Genomic DNA, 26,029 nt, shown 5'->3' with positions numbered 1-26,029 from the left:
TGAACAAGCGATAATTGTGCTTTTTTGTCATACAAAAGGAATCATAGCTCTTCTTCTGTTCTACTCTTTAAGTCACATAAGCAGGTATTAGAACTAACCACACAGAATAAGTCTTAGGATGACACAATGATGGACAAAAGTATCAGGAAGATAAGATTTGACAAAAAAAATCCATGTACTCCATCTTACCAGAATGGTCATTGTATCAAGAGATAGATGAGATACAGAATAAAATCAAGCGTTTGAAAACTTACAAAAGCAAATTAAATGGTAAATCTATCCCCTAGAAATGAAGTTTGAATACCGTTTGATTACCATTTTTTTTATGAAAACCAAGTGAATTTCACACTGTCCATGTAATCTAGAAATATCATTATTTTGATGGCTAGGGTGAATATAAACAGTGCTACTTTCCTAATTAGCAGCTCACCAAAATCTGCTTCAGATCTGAAATCTACATGCGATTCTCTTTGTTTAATTTATTACTAGTACTAATTCAAACTCTACTTTCATTCCCTCAGGAATATTGCTAGCACTTGAAGGAGGTGAAGAGTTAGAAGATGCACTCTTCAAATTAGACAATGCTTACAACAGTCACTACGAGCTTATAACATCATACTCCTACTGAAGACTGTTTGACAGTAAAATTGCCATGGATAAAGTTTGCCTGATGATGACAATTTTTATAAAAGAGTAGAATAACCTTCTCCTCATTCATAACTCTGGCAGTCATTTCAGGTCAAGGTAGGAAATTTCAGTCAATACAGTTTTTATGCACAAAACATGAACATGCAACACCAGTTTTCAGCCATTTGCAGCAACAGACCAAAGCAGACAAGAATTTTCGTAATTTTCACATCAATAAAACCAAAAACTGTCTCCAAAAGAGGTCAACAGACAACTCATCCACTGACGTATTGAATGTTTAATACAGTACAGGACTAGCTGCTCAAGTTTGACAGCATTCTTGTTTTATATCACACTTCACCATTAAAAAATGATAAGAAGGCTGACAGCTCAGCTTAGCAAACCGTGCAAGTTCCATTAGTCACCTCCATGATGCATATTTAGAGAATATATCTAAAACCCGTGGTCTATGATAGCTTACACTATACACCCCAGAGAAATGAGAATTTCTCAAGGCTAGTTCTCCTCTGCCTACTCAGGCTCAAAGAGGAAGGATTACTTACGTGAGCAGAGTTCAGGCTATCTGAAGTTGTAATGTGCCATCTTTGTGCGTATGCAGTATTACACAATATCTAAGTACATGATTGGATCCTGCTGTTCTCCACTGGACTGTGTGCACATCAAGCACCTGCTGTAGGGAGAGTGAACCCGGATTCAGGGTTGAATGAGAGCATGTTGTGAGCGTGCTGGTTGTCTGCAGTCCTCTCTCTCATTGCCTGGATAATTTGGTTGCTATGGAGTGAAAATAGCACACAGATGCCACCATGTTGAAATGGATTAAAATTCTCCCTTATTTTTTTTATGTTGTGCATATCTGTTTAAACTGGAATTTTCACATGCAGTGGCTTTTTTTCTTCCAGATATTGTGCTGGACACTTCAGCATCTCAGCTGCAGAACTGTGGCACCTTCACAGTTCTACCTGAAGACTGCAATCTAAACATGCACATTACCAAAATAAAGCTCAGTGCTGAAAAAATCAATCCTAAGAGTGTTAGACTGTTTACTCCCCCAAAAAATCTATGCCTCATCTAGGAATATGTAAAACAAAAGATCATATACCCCTACTATTTAAAAATATATTTTCAAAAGCAATACATTACTATTGATGAACCTCTCAGGTACTCCAGTGATAGACACCACAGAAAAATAACTGGGGAAATTGATGAGTCTATATTTAGAGTGAAGGTATTGAATGGCACACAGTAACAAAGTTAGGACACAAGTAAAAATAATGGGACAAATGACTGAAGAGATACTCATTACCTAAGCTCTGTCTAAAAAAAGCAAGAACCCTCTAAGAAACATAGTATTTCACTTGTGTAATTTAAAACTATTTCATGGAACTGCACTTATGGTCTTAACACCAACACGTCCAGGTGTTTTGACCTTGCAAACTTAATAGTATTTTATAAAAGAAATACAAGCTTTGCATAAAAGTCAAACAATGAAGACAATAAAGTCTCATACTAATAATCACATGAGTAAGCATCAGGTTTGTCTTCACAGTGCTTATGGCCTGATCCCTTCTACTGCAATAAGATCTTGAAGAACTATAGGAGTCTTTTGACGCATACAAACCTCATCCAAATTTCCAAGTGAAATTAATATGTGGCCAATTTTTACCTCCCTGTATTTTGTTCCACATCTTCCATTAGTTTAAGTTTTTCTGCTGTACCATTATCCAAGTTCGTAAACTGAAATGCAAAATTTAGAAAAGGAACTTTTAGAAGTTATTTTACAATAGAGATTGAATGCATATACACAGACACTCACATGCAATATGTTCTCCCTTCAAGGAGTATGACATAACAGAAACCTTAATTATTAAAAGGAATGGCAACATTTGAACTGAAATACTAAAGAGGTGTCTGCTAACTTTTTTCACAGGTATAAATTTTATTAATTTCTCTGAGTCTTTAATCGTGCATGGACAAAAGGATTTTGTTTTGCTCTCCATGTTTGTCCTTGTTTGTATGCATTTTATTATATCTTCTGTGCACTTTTTAGATAAAGAAAATCTGCTACAGATTTAAGTTAAGGATATGTATTCAAGGATCCAGTGGAGAAAGAGCCATACAGCATTCACTAATAATAGAACTGACAAAACTTGCTAGTGGTAATAGCATATATATATATGTGTGTGTGTGTGTATATCTCCACTTATATACAGTCTGTAGTTTACGTTATTACAAATAAACAAAGTGTCATTCAGGAGAATTATGTCCACCATAGTATACTAACATGTAGATTTTTTTGAGGTTGTGCATCATTGAGAGGTTCCTTTGAGGGCTTATATGCACTGCTCAGCTTAGCATTCCATTTCACCCACTTTTTTACCAGTTGTACCATTTATTTTTCTGAGCCTGCAGACACCAACTGCTTCTAAAGACTGATTTTATATTTTGGGCACTATGGTGCTACGTAACAGAGTCAGGCTTTTAGCTGGCATTACACAGCACTACTATGACCCTATGGCATTGTATAGCCGTAGGCAGAGCTCAAATCCCAAACACAGTGTTGCAGCGTCAGTGCCCCAGAGAAAGGCAAATTCTCTTGGCTGCAACTTCATATCAATGTAGTGACACTACTTCCTATTATAAATTTACCTTGGCTGTTGCTAGCAGAGGGATCTCTGCAACACGCACCACTGCACAATGCAAATATGCCTTCAGGTATGTGTGTGTACATCAATTTTTTAGTCTATAATACCAATTGCAAATATTGGCATGCACGGTTGTGGTGTCTGTGTTTACAAACTGTAAAGAGGCTTAAGTGTTTATCCCCTTTATACACAGAGATATCCTGGACGTGTTCAGACAACATGGAAACCTTACTCTGGCCCCCATGTTCATACTTCTCATGGTACAGGGTGCACATTGTTTTTTTCTTTACTAACTGCACAGTATCCTTGCATAGGTGGAATGTCTTAATACAGTACTCAAAAATGTTTTCTTACTGATTTGATTCCCAAAGCATAAATGTCAAATAAAATAAGAGGTATTATGCTCAATATCTCTTACTTCCTAGTCATATTGGTGTTAACTAGCCTCTCATGTTGCAGCTACAGTCTCCAATGCCTAATTTAAAATGTTATGCTTTGCTTGGGTTCTTCTAAATGACACATCAACCTTTAAAATTAACAGATAATAGAAATAAAAAAAGAAATAGATCCAAATCATGTTACATGTTACTTGTTTTATGGTGAAACATAGAGACTGCAATGGAGGTCAACGCATTATGTATTGGTTCTCTACAATGTACACACTAAAAGACTGCATGAGAACTACTCACGTTAATGAAATGGTTTCAAATTCAGTATTACTGTGATTTGATTTTCAATCTGTGTTTTATCTAAGCATTTGGAGGTAAAGGAATGGATCAATGGCACTATGTTTGAGTAAGATCTAGTAAAGGAAAAAAAAGGAGTTGTATCTCCATTTTAATCTTTAACTTTAGATAGACTATATCCTATCATGCTATGAAATACCTACTGCAACTATTTGAAATGTAGTTTGTCTTCAAGTAACTATGAGAACACCTATAATGTTAATGGACAGTGTTTTCTTTTGGTAGAAACTGATCAGTTGCCTCCCATTCCAAAGAAACTTTCAGATAAAAATTGTGAGTTTGAATTTGCACAGATTAAAATTTAGGGACAATCAGAATGATACTTCAACTGAATGCAATGCCAAATGTTCCAACACCATTGCAGAGTTTAAACACGGCTTCGGAAGTGGCCAAATGACCAGAGAAAAGCCAAGCAGACAACTCCTTGTTAACTTGCATTTTAGCCTTGGCACAGAGTAATTCCTATCCACCTTGGCACAGAGTAATTCCTATCAAGTACAGGTATTTTCATCCTTCCCTTGATATGAATAGTCCCTGCTCCAAGAGGACACTAGGTGGACTAGACACCTTTTACATGGCTCTGAGTCCATCATTCTGTCTTTTTTAACTACAAATGGAGACATCAATTTCAATCATTATTGTACCTGAAAGTTAACCAAATTTGCCATGACATTTTATTTACATTCTACTCACTGTATGAAAATAAGTTATGATAGTCTAATTTTTTCTTATGAAGAATAAGATTCAGAAATCATGAGTAAGATGTGGAACTAATATCATCACCATGTAGCATTTGATCATGTAGGACTAAAAAGAATTGTTCTGAAAATGCCAGCAACTCTTTTACTGAAATTTTTAATTCAATTTAATATTTCAGATGTAGAGATTAGGAATATGACCCCATGAAAAAGGAAGAGAAAATATAGAAAAAAGTGTCAGGGTTTTCAGATCAAATGCGATTTCAAAATATTCTATCTTTTCTGTTAAAAAAAATAAAAATAACTATATCAGTAAATTTTTCTAATATACTAATACTTCTGTTTATGTAGTCAATTGTATAGATCTGATCATAAACAGTTACACAAATTGGACATGTTACCCCACACCGATCTCAGAAAAATACTCTCCCATATCACTGGTGTATGACTATTGTGTGAATGGAGGTGAGATACAATTTGAAGAGGAATTATATCTTTGAACAAATAGTAATACTACTAAATTAATTTATCATAAATATTTGGAGATTATTTTTGCAAGACTAGTATATTTTGACACATTTTATAATAATTTCTTAGAAGAAATAGCACAAGATAAGGAAGTTATCTTAAGTTATGGCAAGAGAGTTAATCAATGAATTAACCATTTAGGAGTGAAAGGATAACATGATTCATGACATATATGAGATTTCAGAACTAAAAAATACAGATATAGGGAAACAACTTTTGATGATGTCTTAAAGATCAGTTAAAGGGGGTAAATTTAATTGTAAACCAGTTTCAGCCTAATTTGTGATGACCAAACTGGGATCTCTCAGAGATCACAGTGCTTCCCTAAACATGAAGGAAATGTATACGAAACTACAGCATAGCAACTGTTGATATGACCTGATTTTTCAGTGCTAAGCAATGTAATGATTCATAAAGCATATTTTTCTTCCTACCAACATAATCTCTTACTATGCTTATGTGTGTTACCCACCTGAGTTTACCATACTATTTTATAATTACTCTAATTATGTGCCATTTATATCTGTTAAATTTTTTTATTTTTGCTAGATCTTCATCCTGGAACTTTGATAATAACCATTAAAGACAATGATATTTCCTTAAATTTTCACTGCATGTATTTCCATATATACAAGTATCTTGTAGACATCTTCTTTTCCTTGTCAAATAATGCTAAGGTAAATTCTACAGACTTACACGTCAATGAAATTGCCAGAGATATAACTCATGACTGAAATGGAACAATTCTTTTCCTCAACAGTTCCAATTTCATTTTGTTATGCTACCTTTATTTAAATATTAATAACCAGTTGTACTCTTAAAATGTTCAGGACAACCAGTGTATTTTCTTGCTTCTGTTTGCTGCTCAGGGAAAAATCGGGCCTTTTATTTCTTTCTTAGTGTTAAAGTTACTTCCTCAAATCTAACTGTCCCAACAGAGGGTAGATTTCAATTTGATATTAGGAAGAAATTCCTTTTTGTGAGAGTAGTAAGACACAGGAACAGGTAGCCCAGAGAATTTGTGGATGCTCCGTCCCTGGAAGTGTTCAAGACTGGGCTGGATGGGGCTGCTTTGAGCAACCTGGACTAGTGGAAGTTGTCTCTGCCTGTGGCAGGGGAATTGGAACTAGATGATCTTTAAGGTCCCTTCAACCCAAACAATTCCACGATTCTGTGATTCCGTGATTATTTTTCAGAAAACAATAATAGAAAATCATGAAATATGGAAACAATCCCATAACTTCTTCCTTGCCAGAACTGTTTGAAGCCATGTGGGATTATGGGATTTGTTCTCCTACTGAGAGACTGTGTTTCTCTGCATCCCAGGGTAAAACACTATAAAAGGTTAATTCACCAAGTAATATAGCTGTAAATAACTATTTTAACACACTCACAAAGCATTGTTCACTCTCTCATTGTTCCTAAGATGAGGAATATTCTTGCAAATCAGTCTTTTTGTATCTCTATTTGTGTGTCTCTAGGGTTAGCAATCATCACGGGTTTTTTGTTTTGTTTTGGGGGTTGTGTTTTTTTTTTTTAGATAGAATCAATCTAATTTTTAATGGTGAAATCATGTTTACTGAGAAGGGAAACAGCTGAAATAGCACTACAACTGCCCATGTGAGAAGAGCGGTCCCTCAAGGAGAGGTCCATATTACTGACTCTCCAATGTTGAAGGATCTTCATTATGTAGACCTGTGTTGTGCCTGGCCAGTGGAATAAATGCAGACCTTAGATGGCACTTGATTTCTCCATTTTCACAAGCAAACTAGCTACATAGGCAGGTGCAAACTCATTAAAAACAATTTGTACCAGGTGGAACTTGTTTGGGTTTTCTTGAGAAGTTAATTACCATTATTTACCATAAGGAGGAAAAAAAAAAAAAAGGGAAGTAATTCACTCCAAGTTCCTGCTCAAAAGTCACTTAAAAGTCCCTTAAACTGTGTTTATCTCATAATATACAACAATTTGGAAAGACTAAGCCTAAGCAAAAATTCTTCCTGCTCACTTCCTGACATTTTGTCAGAAAGACCTGTAGAAAGAAGACTCCTCCTAGAGTGTAAATACCTGAGGGAAAGTCAGAGCATCCTCTATTTACCTGTGCACCTGCAAAGGAAAACTAAAACGTCTGAAGCCCCACCTTTTAAGAACCTTGTGAAACAACCTGGGAACTGAGCCAAAACCTCCTCTCTCAGTATATAAGACTCAGGAACAGAGAGGTATTTCCTCAGAGGCAGGTTGTTCGGTAGCTTTCTACCGGACTTCCAGAAGATGGGCAGAGGTGGTGGGACTAGAATACCACTATGGATATCAATACTAGCACTTGTCTTCATACACATTGAAGGTAGGAAGATTAACTTTCTTGGCATTTTTACTGTTTTAAAGAATTTATAGCTTGCTTTGGAGTTTGAAACATTTTTTCCTTGGCTTTGTAAAGTTAATGAACCTGTTACATTCGTGCAAGATTTTCTTTTCTGTTATGAATACTTTCCTTCTTAAGAAGAAGAAATTACCTCTTTTCAAACTGCTGTCCTGTTTTCTCCAGTTGAAATCTGGAACAACTCCCCTGCATTCAGTGGAACTCACTCAGAACTTACATTTCTACAAAAATGCCTCAAGATTTGCATTTAGCTTTTTATGTCCATTTCAAGGTGGTAGAGTATTTCTAAATGCACAAACCAAAAGGTGCAAAAGTACCTCTAGAAAGGAACAAGTCAGTGGATGAGATTGTCTGCATGCATTTTTAAAGATTTTGTTTATCAGCTGATGACAGAGTATTGAAAAAAGGAGGGTTTTGGTGAAAATCACTGGACGATAGGTTTTAACAATTCTTTTACTTTTGCCCATGAGGTTGCACAAAAGCTTAGCACACAGGGTTGGTTTGCAATGGGCTAAAAGCAAATGAAGCAACTTTAAGTATTCTAAGAGGGCATTAATAGTCAGAGATGGATTGAAATAACTTTTTACATTTTTTAAATTATTTTTTCATGAGATAATTTCCCTTAAAGTTTAAGGTAACAACAATATTAGTTTTCCATTTTGATCTCAGGTGCAGATCCTATTGTATGATTTTATATTTTTCCTACTCCTAGGCAATTCCATACTAACTTATGTTAAAAAGTGGTAGTGTCATGGAAAAGCCCATCAAAAGACTAACTGTAGCATTACCACACCATGCAATGGAAGCAGGGATCTGCAATGCATGTGGCATGAGACAGAATGGAGTGCATGGAGAGAGAAGCAAAAAGCTCTCTGAGGCTGGGCAGAGGAGGAGCCCAGAGGCACTGAATGGTTCCTACCTTAAAAAAAGGCACAGCATGTCCTTCCAACACCAACTGCAGACCCCTGGGTAGTGCTAAAAGGGACTTGCAGAGCTCTCTACAATTCTGGTTTCAGCCTAAGCCCCTCTAGTGGTGCTGCTCACAGACTTCCCTTGCAGGGTGCAGCAGGAGGTGAGCCTGCCTTTTTGGTTTTCTCTGGCCAGCATAATCTCCACTACAACATGCCCTGTGATGAACTCTCACTAAGCAGTGTATTAAAAGCCCCTCTGGTCCCTGCAGATAATGTATTTATTCCTATTGTGATGCTGCAGTAGAATGGAATGAAAAATGGTTTCTTTGCTGGAAACAAAAAGTTTTGCTTTGGGGCAAAATCAACAGGCACAAATGTATGTATTGGAAAGACCTATTTCTTTTTCTGTGTGGCTTTTGTGTTTATTTTTCTTCTGCTGCAAAGAGTGCCTGAAATACAGAGTAACTGAGTGAGAGAGGCCGGAGATATGTCCTATAATCCTAAAATGAATTCTTCCTGTACAAAAGGAAATTTTAAAGCACTCTGGCTAGAGAAAAGGCTTTACTGATGCTTAAAGCACAGAGTGACCATAAAACCTAAGAAAATTAAGTTCTTTATCTGAAAAGCTTATAAGGGAATGCAGGGGTACATTGTGACAGCAACAGAATAAGGATCTGCTCAAACTACCACAGGCATGTTTTTGATGGCTTCCCTGCAGTAATTTATCAGCCAAAAAATAAAAACATACCAAAAAAGAGGAAAAGCTGAAGGAGTGGTGTTTGGCCATCATGGTTGCACGCAGCCCAGATCCCAATTCAAATTTGACCTGTACATGACCATATCTTTGCTGATTTTTTTTTTTTTTTATGTATACTGACTGTTACATGTTAAAACAGATGTAATTGAGAAATTGAGGAAGCTCAAGAAAATTAGACATTAACATTTCTACCATTCTTGATGCAGTTCAAGCCCAAGATGGTGAACAACAAAGTATATTTCTCCATCTATCCTGCAGCAACAAAACTGTATTTTTATGTTGATCTATTTCTAAGATTTTGTTCCAAATCAAGTTGATAAATAATAAGATTACTAGAATGTTTTTAGTCCTAGCTAGAATACCACACACGTTAAAAGAGAAGTCCTCCGTACAATATACCCGATCTCTGACTGCTCTAAACTTGAGAACTTCCTATGAGATCTGGGCCAGTGGATCTGCTCTACTGATATGATAGAGTTATCTAATCTTTAACTTCAGGAAAGGTACATACCTTCTATCTAAAAGTGTATTTTCAGAAGAGGTGTGTGTTTACATACGTATCACCAGGGTACTTGATAGTAGGCAATAAAGGACACATTTTAATTTTTTTTACGCTGTGTCAAGATGACTGCATTACTCATGAGAGAATAAGGAAACTGTAACTACCTTAAATGCTAGCATAATTAAGCACTGCAAGATCATGCATGACACATAACTGTACAGAGGAAAATAAGGGTGGAAGGATACAAGGCTGACTGGTATATTAGTGATGGCAGGCTGAAACAACTGATCACTAAGTCTGTCCTGCAAGAAGTGTACCACAAATTATTTAACAATAGCTGAGGATCATATTGTTGCCTCTGAGTTCAGAACCTGGGCCAGGATCAGATGGGAGTCTTGAACAAATAATGAAAGAAAGTACTACAGCCAAAGGGCATAGTCTTTGGAATTTAGTTGTCAGTGAAATTTATAGAAAGATAGATCACAAAGCAATGTGTAAAAACCACCAATAAAACCTTGTGGAAACTTCCCTACAGAGTGTAAATAGTAGTAGGAAATGTTCATCACTAAAAAGGCTATGTTATCTCTATCCATTTTGTAGCATTCTAATAAGATTAAACTTGGTCATTTTTTCTCCTTTTGCTTTTCTACCAGCTTTCAAATCCCAAGAAGTGACAATCATTCCACCTTTTCAAAACACACTGAAAGTAAAGGGTAAGTTAACCAAATGTCATGGCACAGATATCTGTGTTCTTGTTGATCACACAGAGCATGGAGTGACTGAAGAGATCAATAGATTGTGTAAAATGCTTTAGCACTGTGAAAAAAAATTTAACAGAAAAGTCATCAGTTCCTCAGGTAACACAGATAATCTGTGAATCCAGTGCTTCACCTGCATTGTGTTTATATAATGCAGCTGTAAAAAAAAAAAAATATATATATGCAATAATGGGAAAAATCATGCACAATATTTCCAGCAAAGAGAGAAAAATACTAATATGTTGAAAACACTGTGGAGACATCTTATCTAGGGTATAGGGTACAATTCAAGCAGGGTGAGTGTAAATGTGGAAGAAATGCAGGAAGGGACTGTGAAGATTATCAGGGAGATAGAAGAGCCTTCTTGTAAGGAAATGAAGACTGAAAAGAGACAAGAGATTTCTATAACTGGTGGGGGGAGTAGTAGGCAGGTGAAACCCCTTCAAGGTGAAGTGTAATTTTGGCACAAGAACAACCAGGCATACATAAGACAGGAATATTGTTTGGAAGATGTCGGCAAAAGTCTTCCAGTCATTCAAAGGTTGCAGGTATGAGTGGCCTTCCCTAGTAAGAGTATGAATTGGTGTTAAACTAACTTTAAACTGGGTTTATGGTGAAACTTTAGAACTTCATACATTTACAAAAGGATTTAAAGGATATGGGTGTTGACAGAACCAGCGCATTGGATCTAGTGACCCAGGAGGTCTCCTTCTCTATGCAAAACAGATTAAACACAAAAAGTAACTGAACCAAATAAAAAAAATTATGATGAGCAAATAGCATGACAAGAAGGAAAACAGAAGATGGGCTTTTGGGACAGACGCTACTGAAAGACCTAGGAGGGGAAGGGCATCTAAAGGGAGGGTATTACAGCAAATGACAGGAAATTCATACTGCTTGTTTTGGCTCCACAGTTGGCAACCCCTCTCACAATGGCCGTGTGTGCAGCACATGGGGTAACTTCCACTTCAAAACCTTTGATGGGGACATCTTTTACTTCCCTGGAGTCTGCAATTACATCTTTGCATCCAACTGCAAGTCTTCCTATGAGGACTTCAACATCCAGATTAGGCGTACAATGGGGGAAAATGCTACCGTGATCACTCACGTCATCATGAAGCTGGAAGGAGCAGTGATTGAACTGACCCGTGGCTCTGTCCGACTAGACAACAAATTGTATGTTCATAACTTGCAGCTGTCATCACTGCTGTTGATCCCAGTGAACTCTTTGAGCAAGCATCCCTTTCCCTTATCTGATCTGACATTGCTGCCAAGCAACTGGAAGGCTCAGGTCTTTCCTGAAGTATTAACAAAAATGAGGGCTTGACAGTGAGCTAAGTGCCACTTCTGCACATTATCCCTGTGTCCATTTTATTCAGATGAACTATGTTCCATATGATGGCCCACTTCTACAATTGTGTATGTATATATACAACTGAGTCTATAAGCTGGATTCAGTCAAAGCATTAGAAACTTAAAGGGTGCAAAACCTACCTTCCATTAATGTTACTAGAACAGAATTCTTGAGAGGAGTTTTTGACAGCTTTTGTCTTTGTACTGAACAGCGTGCAGTAAAGCGGTGGCTGCAGCATCTGAGTTAATTTAAAATTATCTATTCTGGAAACTTGCAATCTATAATAGCAATTGTAGCACTGACTTTGGCATGGGGTGTGAAACCTGTAGAAAAGGACAAGTAAATATTTGGGCAGCCATCCCACTGTGAGTTGTCTATCATAGCAGCTATGTACAACAAGCTAGGGTAAAGGTTATCTTGGGTACAGCTTTTTGAATGTCACTCATGTCACAGAAAGCCTGGAGTCCATCTCTTTATCATCAAATGCTTTAAGGCCTGAAGCATATTGTTTGCAAAACAGAGTCTCCTAGCACTTCTTTGAACCATACAACCAAAAACATATGCCAACACTTTACCTAGAAAAACACTCTTGAGAGAAAGCCAAAAGGAACAACAGGGCTGATCCATTTGCACAATGAGAAGCAACTGCACAGGAAACAGACAAGATGTTACAAACCTCTGTTGTCTGTATTTAGCTACTGCTCTGATTTCCTCACTGATGGATGCTGAAAATTCTCAAAGAGAATAAGAAAGAATGGCAGTGTGGATATTCAGTGAATATTCTGTCCCTACCCCTGCTGACTTCTGGTGATCTTTCCCCAGGGTTCAGATGCCCTACAGCCATATGGGAGTCTTGATAGAGAGAAGTAACAACTATCTGAAAGTTTCTGCCAAGTTAGGACTGACCTTCCTTTGGAATGAACAGGATGCCCTCCTGGTAAGAAAACATCCAGAACATGGCAGAAAGTCTGTATTTTGAAAATAGTTTGTTTATGTTTTTGCAGTATTAATCAGTCATGTAGACATTAGTTGCTTTTGAATTTGTGTCCATTTTTAGTGTATTGTTTTTCCAGTCTTCTCCCAATTTTCCCTTTTTTTCCCCCACCAATCTCAGCTCAGAGTCAATAGACCCCCGATTATAATATTTTCACCTCACAGTGAAGTAATCCTCAGATTCCAGACCTGGCAATGTACTGATGTTCACAACCCAGGGCTAGAAGAAGAGCAAGTTTTTCTTGGTTGTCACTGACCTTTCCAATGATGCCTACCTTCTTATCACACAACACAGTCTGCACAGCAAACATATGTCAATTTTTGAGTACACAAGCAATACTGATGTAGGCTGTGCTCCTAACCATCCAGACTGACATTTCTATGAACCTCTTTCCTCATGTCTTTTAGGTGGAACTAGATAAGAAATATGCCAATCAGACTTGTGGACTTTGTGGGGACTTCAATGGAATTCCAGTTAATGATGAATTTATTTCAGGGAGTAAGTAATAAAAAGCATTATTAAGTATTGGTGCTTGTTTGTTTTCTTTTACAATATACTGTAACGTAGCTTGTGGGTCGTATTAACTGCAAAACTAGTGATACTTTTTCATGTATTTCTATGATATCAGTTATGCACAGTCAGGGCTTTGAGATGTATTAGACTGCTTCCATCACTGTTAGATGTTTTAAGACCTGCCACATAAAACTTTTTTGCAATACTTTGGGTTGAGTTCCTTGTTCATCTTCTTTTACCTTTCATACTATAGTGATATTATTTGGTAATCAATGTTTATGTGATAGCAGGTAGGATCACAAAAGAAAACATTTCCATGCAAAAAACCAGTAAACATTGTTCTAATATTTGAACTGTTTTTTACAGAGACAAAACTAACTCCCATACAGTTTGGTAATAGGCAGAAGATGGATGGACCCACAGAGCAGTGTGATGATCCTATTCCTTCTACTGTTCAGATGAACTGCTCAGCAGAATTTGTAAGAACCTCTCTCTCAAAATTTTTCTTTTCAGTGTGAAATATACTCTATCTTTGGAGAAAATTTGTTAGAAGGAAAAAAACATGCCAAAGTGAATGCTAAAAAATTCCCCATCTAAGAGAACACTGCATATTTTCCCAAAAGAGAAAATCACTGAGGATATCTTAATATAAAGAAATTGTATAAGGCTTGGGAACTCACCTGAGGTGAAAGTAACTCAAGATATGGAAGATACTAGAATTAACTAAAGGATTTCCTTTATGTTCTTGCCCTATTGATATACTTTTCCCTAAATATCTGCTTATGGCTACTGTTGTACGGGTTTTGTGGATGGATCCTTGATTTGTTCTGCCACAAGCCTTAAATAATTAGTTTCATATTTTCTAAATGTTTTGTTTCCTTCTCTGTTTTTCTTCCCAGGCTTCTATCTGTGAGACAGTATTAACCAGTAAAGCATTTACGAGTTGCAACATGCTTGTCAATGTTCAGGACTACATCGAAACTTGCATACAAGACCTATGCCACTGTGATAGTTCTATGGCTGACTTCTGTATGTGTAACACTTTTGCTGAATACTCCCGGCAGTGTGCTCATGCAGGTGGACAGCCTCTGAACTGGAGAACCTCACAACTGTGTCGTAAGTATCTCAGGAAGGGACTTCCACCTGTGCTTATTACCCACATCTATTAAACTCCAAATATGTGAGGTTTTTTCCTTGAAAAGACAGTTGTTTAAAGGTGCATACAATTATCGTGAAATCAGTTTCAACCTGATCATACTCAAGACTTTGGGAATATGGAAGTTTAGGGGATTTTCCTTACGGACAGTTTTAATATATATCAGAAAAACTAAAATGTTTTGGCCTCCACTTGGATCAGGATTCCCCATCATATCTTGACAGAAAACATCCTAAATTGCAAATGTTTTCTCAACCTTTCAGGGGAAAAGCCAGCTTTATAATACTTTTTCTACTTTTAGCCAAATCATGTCCGTTCAACATGCAATACCATGAGTGTGGCTCTCCCTGCTCTGACACGTGCAGCAACCCGGAACGATCTGCACTTTGTGAAGACCATTGTACAGATGGCTGCGTCTGTCCTCCAGGCAAGCTTATTTCCTGCCCTGTTCTCACAGCCAAACCCACTAGAATACTTACTTGTACACATTTAACAGCTTTTGCACTCTGTATCATTCTCATCAGGACACCAGCATTATTATCATCAAAAGAAAAGCTACATTTCTTCCTTCATATACATGCTCTATTTCTATTCAGATTATTAAATATGCCCCTTTAAATAACAAACATTGAGAAGACATGTATATAATGACTGAACTGAGAATAAGATAATTTGTTCCTAACAAGAGCACTCAGATTCAGTTCCCAGAAAGTATGAAATCTTTAATCAGATTTTGCACACAACGATAACTCCTGTTAGCAAAGCTGCATCTGGTTCGCCAAATCTCCTTCTTGTCAAGTGCTGAGTGTCTAAACAACAAGGAGCTGAGACAGCACCAGGCAGTGTGTAAAATTTGGTGCTTCAGAGAATTATGTATGAGACCTGAGTATCAGTACAAGACAAACAATGCAAGTGTATCTTCTTTGTGCACACTTATGGGGCTGAAAATTTTTGTTGCTGTTGTGAGTGACTGTATGGTAGGATCTTCACTCCTTGCAGCTCTTCTGCCCATTCTCATGATGTCTCACAGAATTCACCATCATTTGTTTGTGTAATGGCATTGACTTCTCTTAAACAATCCTCTGTCTCTGGGCACAAAAATATTTACTGTACAAATATGTCCCTGGGCAGTCTTACAAATGTTCATCTATTCCACCTCATTATCTAGTAATTTTAATCCTAATTCCATTCTAATGAAGTCCATAACAGAAATGTATTTCCCTAGAGGTCTCTTTTGATCACCCTAGGATTTTAGGTAGGCTTCAATGGCATATAGCCTTTCAATCTCTACATAGCTTGCATCCTATTATTTTAAAGTACTGTGTAATACAGAAGAAATGGGGCATGTTCTCAGGCATCTGCTAGATATGTGTTCAAAGGCAGGCTGTGCAGTGCACAGAATGAGTAACAGACCATTTCTTTTCCTAGGAATGGTGTTTGATGATGTTAATGGTGCTGGCTGCATTCCCCGCAGAGAATGCCACTGTACCTATGAAGGTGAAACTTATGCTCCTGGTGCCTCCTTCTCATCTAAATGCAGATCATGGTAAGATACTTTCACACATGTCTTTTCTTTTAGGTGCACTATCTGAATATTCCGAAGACAGGGAAAAATAACTAATTTCCCCTTAAAAAAATTAGGAACTACTTATCAATTGAAATTTCCTCATTACAGTGTTTTAGAGGACAGTTCATGTCTGTTTTCCCCTTACACTTGGAAGCAAAATTTAAGTTTTTGAATAGATGCCTCAATTTCAAGACCTATCAATTAAAGAAGACAATCAGAGGTGTTTAAAAACGTGAATTAGTGTTACATCCTTTGCAGCACTGCAGTATAATATTAGGATGCTCATGTAAATATCATAGAGGGCATGACACTTAGGGACATGTTGCATTTAGAGTGGGAGATCACATTTGAGAGGCATATTTGGCAAATATTACCTATATTTTTTGAATATCACTATAACTACTGAAGTTTTATTAACTGTCTGCAAATGCACCCATCTATGTATGAACACAAGAACCATGTTATCTTCCATGAAAAACTTCACATGTTTGAAGCTTGAGCCATGCTAATGGAGATGAGGAGTGATACTTCATATGCAGAAGGATGCATGACAGGTTCACCAGGACTGAATTCTGTCCAAAGACTGGAAATGAACAGCAATATATATATAAAATTATCACTAATATATAAATGTGCCTGCCCCACACTTATTCTGATATTTCATAGTAATACTGGTTTCTTTGACAATATGATCAGTGTTTCAAGAGGAAAACTGAGGCATCATCTGCCCTTATTGTCTTCTATTTCATTTACATTTGCATTACCCAAGGTTACTGAATGCCTTCTTCATTTCAGTACCTGTGTTGGAGGTGAATGGTCTTGTGTCACTCAGTCATGCCCTGGGACTTGCAGTATTGAAGGAGGCTCCCACATTTCAACATTTGATGAGAAACATTACTCTTTCTTCGGAGACTGTAGCTATGTCCTAACCAAGGTAAAAATGAGTCACCCTTGCTAAAGGAAAGTGGTTTTATTATATATAAGGTTTTTTGTTGAAAATTACTGGCAGTCACATCAACTTTATGAAATTTAGAGGGTCAACATGGAACCTGTCTGTTAGGTTATACTAAATAATACTAGTGGTTTTGTGTTCTTTGATCGTTGTTTAAGAATTGCACTGAGTTTTTAGCAGACGTATTAAATACCTAGATTTTAGTAGATATACTGAATACCTAGATTTCTTAACCCTAGCTATTTTTATGGTTTATTTGTATTGGGTGAGTCATGTAAACTATTTTCATAAGGACTTCATGATGAATCAAATCTGTTATCAATAAGATCAGTCTGAATGTTACCAAGTAAGAGAATAATAAAAACTGAGGGAGGAGCTAGAGTACTTTAGAAATAGATTAGACTAAATTGATGAAACTTTTGAATGAGATTCACAAGCATTGTTCTTGATCCACAATGGAAGCATAGATCAGACTTACACTTTAAACTCCTCTTTTTGGCACCAATTAGATTCTCAGGGTTTCTGAAGGTAGAGAAAAATCACTAAATTTGTACTCAGAAGTTCAAAAAGCCCACAAATTTAATATTGAATTTCCAGATGTCTGGAATTCTGCATATCAGCTATCCTCAATTTAGTCTTCATTATGCCAAAGAAGTGATAAGACAATTCAGAATCACAGCCTTCTTTGAGTGTTGCCCTGTTAAGTCTTGGCCATTAGTCACCCTTTGAAGGTGGATGACAGAACACACTTCAATGAAAATCAGAACCAAGACACAAAAAAAACGAATTTTGCCTTTATTCAGTAATTTAGTGAATGAGGATTTTAGCTTAATTTTCTCCTGTTAGAGAATATTTAAATGCATGATTTCCTACCAGTTTGAAGAATCTTCAAATCACCAAGGTCCTTGATCATTTATTCAGTGCAGAAGACTGGAAACAATTTCTTTCCTGTCCCTGGTAAACTTCATAACCACTGGGAAAGAAAGGCACGTGTCCTTCTTCTCTAGCATATTAAACTAGTATTACCTTAATATTAGGAACTACTATTACCTAAGCCTTAGGTAGTTTAACATTCAGCTTAATATGTCTAACTTGCCCTTGATGTCAGGAACAATGGATAGCTTCCAGAGTGCAGACTGCATGAATGCCAGCTGACTTGGTGTCAGTATACATACACGTGAGCAAGAAGAAATTAAATACACAATATTTTGAAAGATTCACTTTACTAAGAATTCCACTTAAGTGTGAACTTTAAGTTAACAATATTTTAATATAACAAATCCTTTTATTGGTATCTTTTGTTTTCTTCTTCTAGCTCTGTGACAGCAATGAATTCACAGTTCTGGGAGACATCCACAAGTGTGGCCTGACTGAAACTGAGACGTGCCTCAAGGGTATAGCCATCAGCCTGAGTGGAGGACAAACTGTGAGTAGCAAATGTAAACACCTAACATTCTGCAGGGATGTTCTCAAACCTTAACAGACAAGTAGTTTGCAAAGGACACATAACAGCACACACAGGAAATCTGCACTTACTTTTCCTTTTATCTCATTTGAACATTATTCAAAGTAAAATTAAGAATAAAGTAAGTACATTAGAAGACAAGATCCTAGTAGTTTTCTCTTAGTTAGATAACTTTGGGCTTTTGCTTTTTTAGACAGTCAATGGACCGCAGTAATAACATTAAAGAAATAATATACGAATCAGAACATCATCATAGTCTCCCTCCACTTTTTTTTTCCCCTCCATCTTGAACAGTATTAGAAAATATTTTGAAAGTACTTCACTTTTCCTAAATATGTTTGGTAATAATTGCCTTTTGTTGTGGACAGAACATTGTGATCCAACCTTCTGGTAGTGTATTTGTGAATATGATCTACACACAGCTGCCATTCTCAGCAGGTAAGTTCCTTTGGAAGACTTCTGTAATGTTTCTCATTTTTTACTTTAAAATGTTATTACATGAATTAATCTAAAGCCAAATTCTACCCAAAGTACTGCAGTAGAGCATAGTCTCCCACTTCTAATGTAATAGGGTGTGCCTATTCAAAACTTACAATTTTAGCAAAATTAAGGTCTAAATATCTAACGAAATGGAGATTCAGTTCAAGGAAACAGTGTCATTGCACACTTCCAGATCCAAACATTGACATAAGAGATGAAAGAAAAAATCTGACATGCAACAGGACTCCAATATCTCAAGTAATTTAGTTCCCTGTGTTCCCTCTGGAGCACATTAATCTCTGGAGTTTCTCTCATGACAGTTCTTCTCAGATACTACTGCACCTGAACACAAAGCAAACCATGAAAGGACTTAATAGGACCAGGCTGGAGTCTTCCATTAAATAGTGCTATATCATTTTCACCAAGGAAAAGCAGCCTTTTAAATAGCAATGACAGTGTGTGTTCTTCCCCTTATTTTAAAACACCTGACAGAAAGTGCAGGGTTTGTATACGTTTATTGTTTAGGTGTTTATATTAGCCTGTTTTGGTGCTGGATTTGAAATCCTGTATGGATCATTTCCCCCCCAGTTCTTCAGAAATTAGGATCATATCAAACACAGCTGTAGAATTCCTCTGTGTGATGAACAATAATTTCAAATGCTCATATCATATGAAATTATAACTCTTTTGTTCTTATATCCCTAGCAAATGTCACCATCTTCAGACCTTCATCTTTCTTCATCGTTCTGCAAACAACCTTTGGTCTTCAGCTACAGGTTCAACTTGTGCCTTTCATGCAACTTTTTATAGACTTAGACCCCTCACATAAAGGGCAGACCTGTGGTAAGTGACCTTAGCGTAACAAGTGCCTTCACCAGTATGTGTCATTCTGTAGGGCACTTTCACAGACCACCTGCTTCCTTTTAGGTCTCTGTGGAAACTTCAATGACATGCAGACAGATGATTTCAAAACCACCAGTGGTGTAATAGAGGGTACTTCAGCTGCCTTTGGCAATACTTGGAAAACTCGGGCTGATTGTCCTGATGCCAAAAATACCTTTGAGAACCCCTGTACTGTCAGCATACAAAACGGTAAGCTTAGCATATAGTAACTTCTTCTATTCTCTTTTAAGATGCAAAGACAGAATAAGCTGATCAGTCACCAAGTATTCAGACAAAATAACAGAACTGTTTGCACACGCACTATTTTCCTCAGCTGACACTAGAAGTCTTCAATTAATAAACAATAGCTAGGAAAATATTTTGGATCTGTAAAAATATTCCTTGGGATCAAGACAGCAACTGTTTTTGCCAGCTTACTTAAGAGAAAGTGGAACCATAGAGCATATTAGGGATCCATTCCTGGAAAGGGCTGACTGTCATATAGGAAAAAAACTGTGCATAGCCCCACTGAATGTTGGACTCAGTGTGTCCCTTCCACTGTTAAACTGAGAACCAGATTTAAAATTCAGAATTTCAAAGCTTTCAAGCTCCATTTTAGCCAATAAAATATATAATTTTGAGTATTCACAAGCTTACTCTTTTGTTTTCTCAGATGAACAAGCATATTTGTAATTTACAATGTGAACTTTTCTTTTCAAAATTCGGTTATGGATGTCTTAGTTTATTCCATGACAATTACCACAAATTAGAGAGCATTCAGTTTATCAAGAGTTCGTATTTCTCTTTACAGGAAGCAAAAGACTGTTTCAGCAAATGTGGGGCTAAATTATATCATAAAGTTAAGCTTCTGCGATCTCCCTGCAGAAAGTATAGTAAAACTGAGACAAGAGTTTTGAAAATTAAGTACAATAGAAACTCTTACCATGTTTTCAATTCACAGACCAGTATGCTCAGCACTGGTGCGGACTGCTCTCTGATACTATGGGACCTTTTGCTGAATGTCACTCAACAGTGAATCCAGAAGTTTACCAGAAGGTATTTGGCTCTTAACTTTATCCCATTTAAGAGAAAAAGACTCAGATTTCTGATACTAACACCTGAGAGAGTAACTTGCCAATTGAGAGGATATGCATTCATGGTAGTTCTTTTCAAGCCAAGGGTTCATTCTTATAAAATTTGCTCCTTTGCAAAGGTATCCCTCCATTCCCAGGAGGATAAATTTACAGGTATATTCCTCCTGCACCTCCTGCATTTTTAGGTACGAACTTAAAGATTAAGCTAGGAGCTTGGACTCCTTGGACTCCTTATGAGGTCCCTCCTGAGGTAGAAGGAAAGCTTTAGTCAGAATCTTAACCAGCACTTTAGTTTCTCTGAACTGCTCTCAGAAGGCTTTCGCATATATGTAAAGGACAAGGCAAGCAATGTGTGTAAGAAACAGCAAAGAGATTTAGATATGTGAACAAAAACATTCCAGGAATTCAAGGTGATGAAGCTCTGTAACAGAGTCCCTGGGTACTTTACAAAATCTCCCTGTTATTGCAAATTTATAAGATTATGTTCAGCAAACATCTTCTGCAATTACAATATTATAGTATCCCTGCCCTGCACAGAAACACATTAAATAACTGGTTTTCTTTGTTCCTCTTGTGCAGAGAGCCCAGGCTCTTAAGCCTAAGCTCCCAAAGCTGGGTGGCATCAAATACTCTCTATTTATTCTAAATATGTATGGCACAGTGGGGAAAAACTGGATGTAGTTGGAAAATCTACGAACACTTGAAAAAGAAAAAAAAAAAAAGAAAATGAAAAAAAGAGTTCAAAATTGTAGACCTCTAATTACTCTTTCTTCATGCAAAGAATCTTCTTTGAAAGTGCTCAATGAAGAATAGGCATATGTTTATTTACACTTGTGGATTAAACTCATTTTAACCTCTAACGAATGTAACACTCTATAGAGCACCGTGGCTTTGACATGACAATCTGATGATCATATGTCATCCCCTGTTCCTAGAACTGCATGTTTGACACGTGTAACTGTGAGAAGAGTGAGGACTGCATGTGTGCTGCCCTTTCCAGCTATGTCAGAGCCTGTGCTGCTAAAGGAGTTCTCCTCCCTGGATGGAGAAGCAAAGCCTGCAGTAAGTTTTACATTCCTTTGCCTTTTGAAAATGATCACCCAGAAGCCCCTACAGAGCAGCTCTCAGGGATTCCCACAGTAAATTGTGTTAAACTGGGTTTTAAGCGTAGCATTGACTTTGAAGAAGTTGAGGAGGAAAGGAATATCATAAAAGACAAGCAATAAACAGTTAGAAATAGAAAGAAGAGGCTTTGTTAGATTACTTGCTCAGAGCCAGCAGAAGTAACGTGGAGAGCCATACCCTTGCAATAGGAATAAAATATGTAAGGTGTTTCTCAATTTACTTTGACAAAAAAAAAAAGAAGTAAAAATAGCAATGAGGAAGAAACATACTATGCATTAATATAGTTGAACTTTGTCCTCTTTTTAATTTGGAAAAAATATTTGTATTTGTGATACATTTATAGGGGAAAATTTTGCTCCGGCAGTAAAAAAAAAAAAAATTACATTATTGAGGATATCAGTAAAGCATTTGTATACACATTGCCATGTTTATCATATATATTTTATCTCAAATACTTCACTTATACCTACATTGATTCTTAAATGAACTACAAATGTAACTCACTTTTTTACTTTCAAGCAAAATACACCACCTTGTGTCCGAAATCTTTGAAGTACACTTACAATGTCGATACCTGTCAACCCACCTGCCGGTCTCTGAGTGAGCCTGATGTCACATGCAGCATTAAGTTTGTCCCAGTTGACGGCTGCACCTGCATAAATGGAACATACATGGATGAAACTGGCAAATGTGTGCCTGCATCTAGCTGTCCTTGTTACTACAAAGGAATGCCTCTGTCTTCCGGAGAAGTTATTCATGATAATGGTGTTGTCTGGTAAGAGATTTGTAAAGAGAAAAATGAGATTGCTTATGTCCAATCATGAAATCATATATATGTTACGAAATCAAATCAAATGCACCTTTTTCCCTAATAATTTCAATTAAAAAATCACATATTCCTAAAAATTGTTAGGGCTACCCATGTTTGGAAGATTGTGCAGGAATTGAACAAAACATACTGGGGTAGGTTAGCCTTTGCTAACAGCCAAACTCCTACCCAGTCCCTCTCTCTCTGCCTCCCTTCCTGTCTCCTCCCCCACAACACATACTTTTCTTATCTATGACTGTAAAAGACTTGTTCTATGGTGAAAGATACTTGATAATAACGTTACAGATTATTCCCTTTATGAATAGAATCTGAATTGTCCCAAAGGACATTTTTTAAACCAGGCAAATAGACAGAGTAAACACTTCCTTTATATAGAATATACTTGTATTTTGTTCTGCTCTAACATAAAATATTTTTGAAGAGAAAAAATATTTTGGTAAAGGACATGTTTTATCTGTTTTATCTGTTTTATCACACAGTAATTTTTCATTATTTCCAATTCACTAGGAAACAGGCTGAAAATTGACCAAAAAAATGTTTAAACATATCCGTTACTTTTTTTTTTTTTAATAGCACTTGCACCTATGGAAAACTGAGCTGCATTGGAGAGAAACCTGAACCAGGTAACATATCAGTTTATTCCTTTTCTTCAATTCTCCTTTTCCATCTTCATCCTCTTCAGTTCTCTTTTGTCATAATGATGCAAATTGTAAAAGTAGGAAATCAATCAAGAAAATTAATTGAGGACTTCTGTAATGTAGAGGATATTCCCAAAATATAAATAAATACTTTCTTACCTTTCAGATGGCTGAAATAAGTTATAACCCCCTGGGTTACCCAGTAGAAAAGAGTACAAGGTCACCTCACTGAATGTGAGGGGAAAACCATCCACATTTTAACTGAAAATAGTAAAAGCCAAAAATAAAACACAAACAAAGTAATCAAAGATCTTTGTTTTCTTGATTTGTTTCTCTGAAAGGTGTTTCACGAAGCTAACTAAATGTTAATTTAATGGATTAGTCCAAGCATAAGCACAAAAAGCAGATAAATATGATTTCAAAACAATAATCAGTTTCTCTTTCTGGTCAAACATATCATTTTAAGGTACCCATATGTCACACAGGAGTCTTCTCTCATTTTTCTTCAGTCTGTATTAAGGAAACACAAAGATACAAATGCATGGCTTCTGTCATATTTCTCATGGGTTTTCTCTCTTTCAGTCTGTGTACCTCCCATGGTTTATATCGACTGTGGTAACGCCACTGCAGATGTGGTAGGAGCAGGATGCCAGAAGAGCTGTCAGACTCTAGATATGGAATGCGTAAGTATAGAGTCTTTATAATTAGTTGAGAGCATATTAAACTAGATCTCTTTTACAATAACCAGCTGCCGCTGGACTCTTCCGGGAGGGAAATGTTTCAAGACATGTTTTCTCTATGGTTCTTACAGTACAGAACTCACTGTGTCTCTGGCTGTGTATGTCCTCATGATCAAGTGTTAGATGGCAAAGGAGGCTGTATAGCTCCAGAAGACTGTCCATGTATTCACAATGGGAATTCCTACAATCCAGGAGAATCAATCAGAGTTGGCTGTAACAACTGGTAAGAGCATATTGAAAAATAACATTTCCTTCAAGCTCTAGGGAAGTAACATATGAGTGAATAGCATTTCACTCTAACAGCATCAAGATTCATAAAAGGAATCCTGCATAAAATGATCCACTTAGTACCTAAAAAGCAAGCTCTGTCTGTTTTTCTTGATGGTATACAGCCCAGAAGTTGCAAGTGGTCAGAAGAACACTATGGTTTGGAGGCTGTCATATTCATTCAAGTCAAGAAATCTTTTTTTTTCTTCCCAGGAAATCCTTACATTTCAGTACATCCAGGAGGATTTAGAAATGTAAAAGAGTTAATGTTTTTTTATCCAAATTATTTACTACATCATTAAGTAACAGTCTTTGGCTAAATCCCAAAAGTTCTTGAGCTGTGCTGCATTTCTGAGACTAAGCAAACTTTATTTTTTCATTAGCATCTTAACACATTGTAAAATGCAGGAATGTACCTATATTGCGTGTATGTATAGCTTTTACATTTTGAGTGCTTTTTGTCTTATGTAGCACATGTAGAAACAGAAAATGGCATTGCTCTGAGGAACCCTGCCTGGAAACGTGTTCTGTTTATGGAGATGGGCATTATACCACCTTTGATGGCAAACGCTTTGATTTTGAAGGAGACTGTGAATATGTTCTGGTCCAGGTAACAGAGTCCTTCTCAGATTTTCGCATTAAGTACCTTACATTTTACTTATGACCATGTAGCATAGTTAATAGTGAATACCATTCCTCTGTTTCAGAACTATTGTGGTCAACAAGCTATGAATCAGGGAACCTTCAGAGTCATCACTGAGAACATTCCATGTGGCACTACAGGAACCACCTGCTCTAAGTCTATTAAAGTTTTCTTGGGGGTGAGTATTTTCTTTAAGTTATGCCAGAAGGGTGGAACAAGCTGTCCCAGATAGACTGCATTGCAGAAGTGTCCTCCAAGATAGTGAAAATGTTACTAGACTACTTTGCTCACTGCTAATGATTCTGCTCTCTGCTAGAGAAAGCAAAGGAGGAAACTCTAACATTTCTTAATGTGAGGCTGTCGAATAGAATCCTTTTAATGATAATAGTTATTATTTCAATTAGTTACTGGCAACAGATAAACCTGTACCAAAATAACTTTTTTTAATTGGCCTCCAACTGTTTCTTTTCCTGTCTTTAGAACTATGAGCTGGTACTCAGTGATGGACACTCTGATGTCATCCAGAGGACACCTGGAGGAAAAATGCCATTCCAAATCCGTTCCATGGGTATCTACCTGGTAGTTGACACCACTGCTGGTCTGATACTCATGTGGGACAAGAAGACCAGTATATTCATCAAACTTAGTCCCAGCTTTCAGGTACACTTTAAAATCAAAAACCTTGATAAAATTAATTCTGAAACACATCCGTATTATCTCTCAAAGAAAAAGTGTGGAAATTTAGGCTGTACATGAAAGA

General features: G+C 36.8%; 1 protein-coding gene across 1 annotated transcript in view; it reads left to right on the top strand.

Annotated features, from left to right (window-relative positions):
• The first annotated feature begins 7,469 nt into the window (after positions 1 to 7,469).
• The window catches only part of LOC135416560 (mucin-5AC-like), a 52,062-nt gene continuing 33,502 nt past the window's right edge, over positions 7,470 to 26,029 (top strand). The window contains exons 1-23 of the mRNA XM_064659777.1: positions 7,470 to 7,606; positions 10,466 to 10,525; positions 11,485 to 11,746; positions 12,747 to 12,861; positions 13,326 to 13,416; positions 13,798 to 13,910; positions 14,331 to 14,547; positions 14,889 to 15,038; positions 16,025 to 16,133; positions 16,950 to 17,088; positions 18,422 to 18,532; positions 18,940 to 19,009; positions 19,757 to 19,894; positions 19,979 to 20,143; positions 20,895 to 20,989; positions 21,963 to 22,089; positions 22,672 to 22,927; positions 23,555 to 23,604; positions 24,202 to 24,302; positions 24,431 to 24,582; positions 25,098 to 25,236; positions 25,334 to 25,447; positions 25,750 to 25,929. Of these exons, the coding sequence (XP_064515847.1) occupies positions 7,534 to 7,606; positions 10,466 to 10,525; positions 11,485 to 11,746; positions 12,747 to 12,861; positions 13,326 to 13,416; positions 13,798 to 13,910; positions 14,331 to 14,547; positions 14,889 to 15,038; positions 16,025 to 16,133; positions 16,950 to 17,088; positions 18,422 to 18,532; positions 18,940 to 19,009; positions 19,757 to 19,894; positions 19,979 to 20,143; positions 20,895 to 20,989; positions 21,963 to 22,089; positions 22,672 to 22,927; positions 23,555 to 23,604; positions 24,202 to 24,302; positions 24,431 to 24,582; positions 25,098 to 25,236; positions 25,334 to 25,447; positions 25,750 to 25,929 (3,027 nt within the window). The 5' untranslated portion in view covers positions 7,470 to 7,533. The remainder of the gene's footprint in view (positions 7,607 to 10,465; positions 10,526 to 11,484; positions 11,747 to 12,746; positions 12,862 to 13,325; positions 13,417 to 13,797; positions 13,911 to 14,330; positions 14,548 to 14,888; positions 15,039 to 16,024; positions 16,134 to 16,949; positions 17,089 to 18,421; positions 18,533 to 18,939; positions 19,010 to 19,756; positions 19,895 to 19,978; positions 20,144 to 20,894; positions 20,990 to 21,962; positions 22,090 to 22,671; positions 22,928 to 23,554; positions 23,605 to 24,201; positions 24,303 to 24,430; positions 24,583 to 25,097; positions 25,237 to 25,333; positions 25,448 to 25,749; positions 25,930 to 26,029) is intronic.

The sequence above is a fragment of the Pseudopipra pipra genome, chromosome 6 (assembly GCF_036250125.1).
Source record: "Pseudopipra pipra isolate bDixPip1 chromosome 6, bDixPip1.hap1, whole genome shotgun sequence".
In the NCBI taxonomy this organism is placed as follows: domain Eukaryota; kingdom Metazoa; phylum Chordata; class Aves; order Passeriformes; family Pipridae; genus Pseudopipra; species Pseudopipra pipra.
The sequence above is the reverse complement of the archived record's forward strand: the minus strand, read 5'-3'. Positions and strand labels throughout refer to the sequence as shown.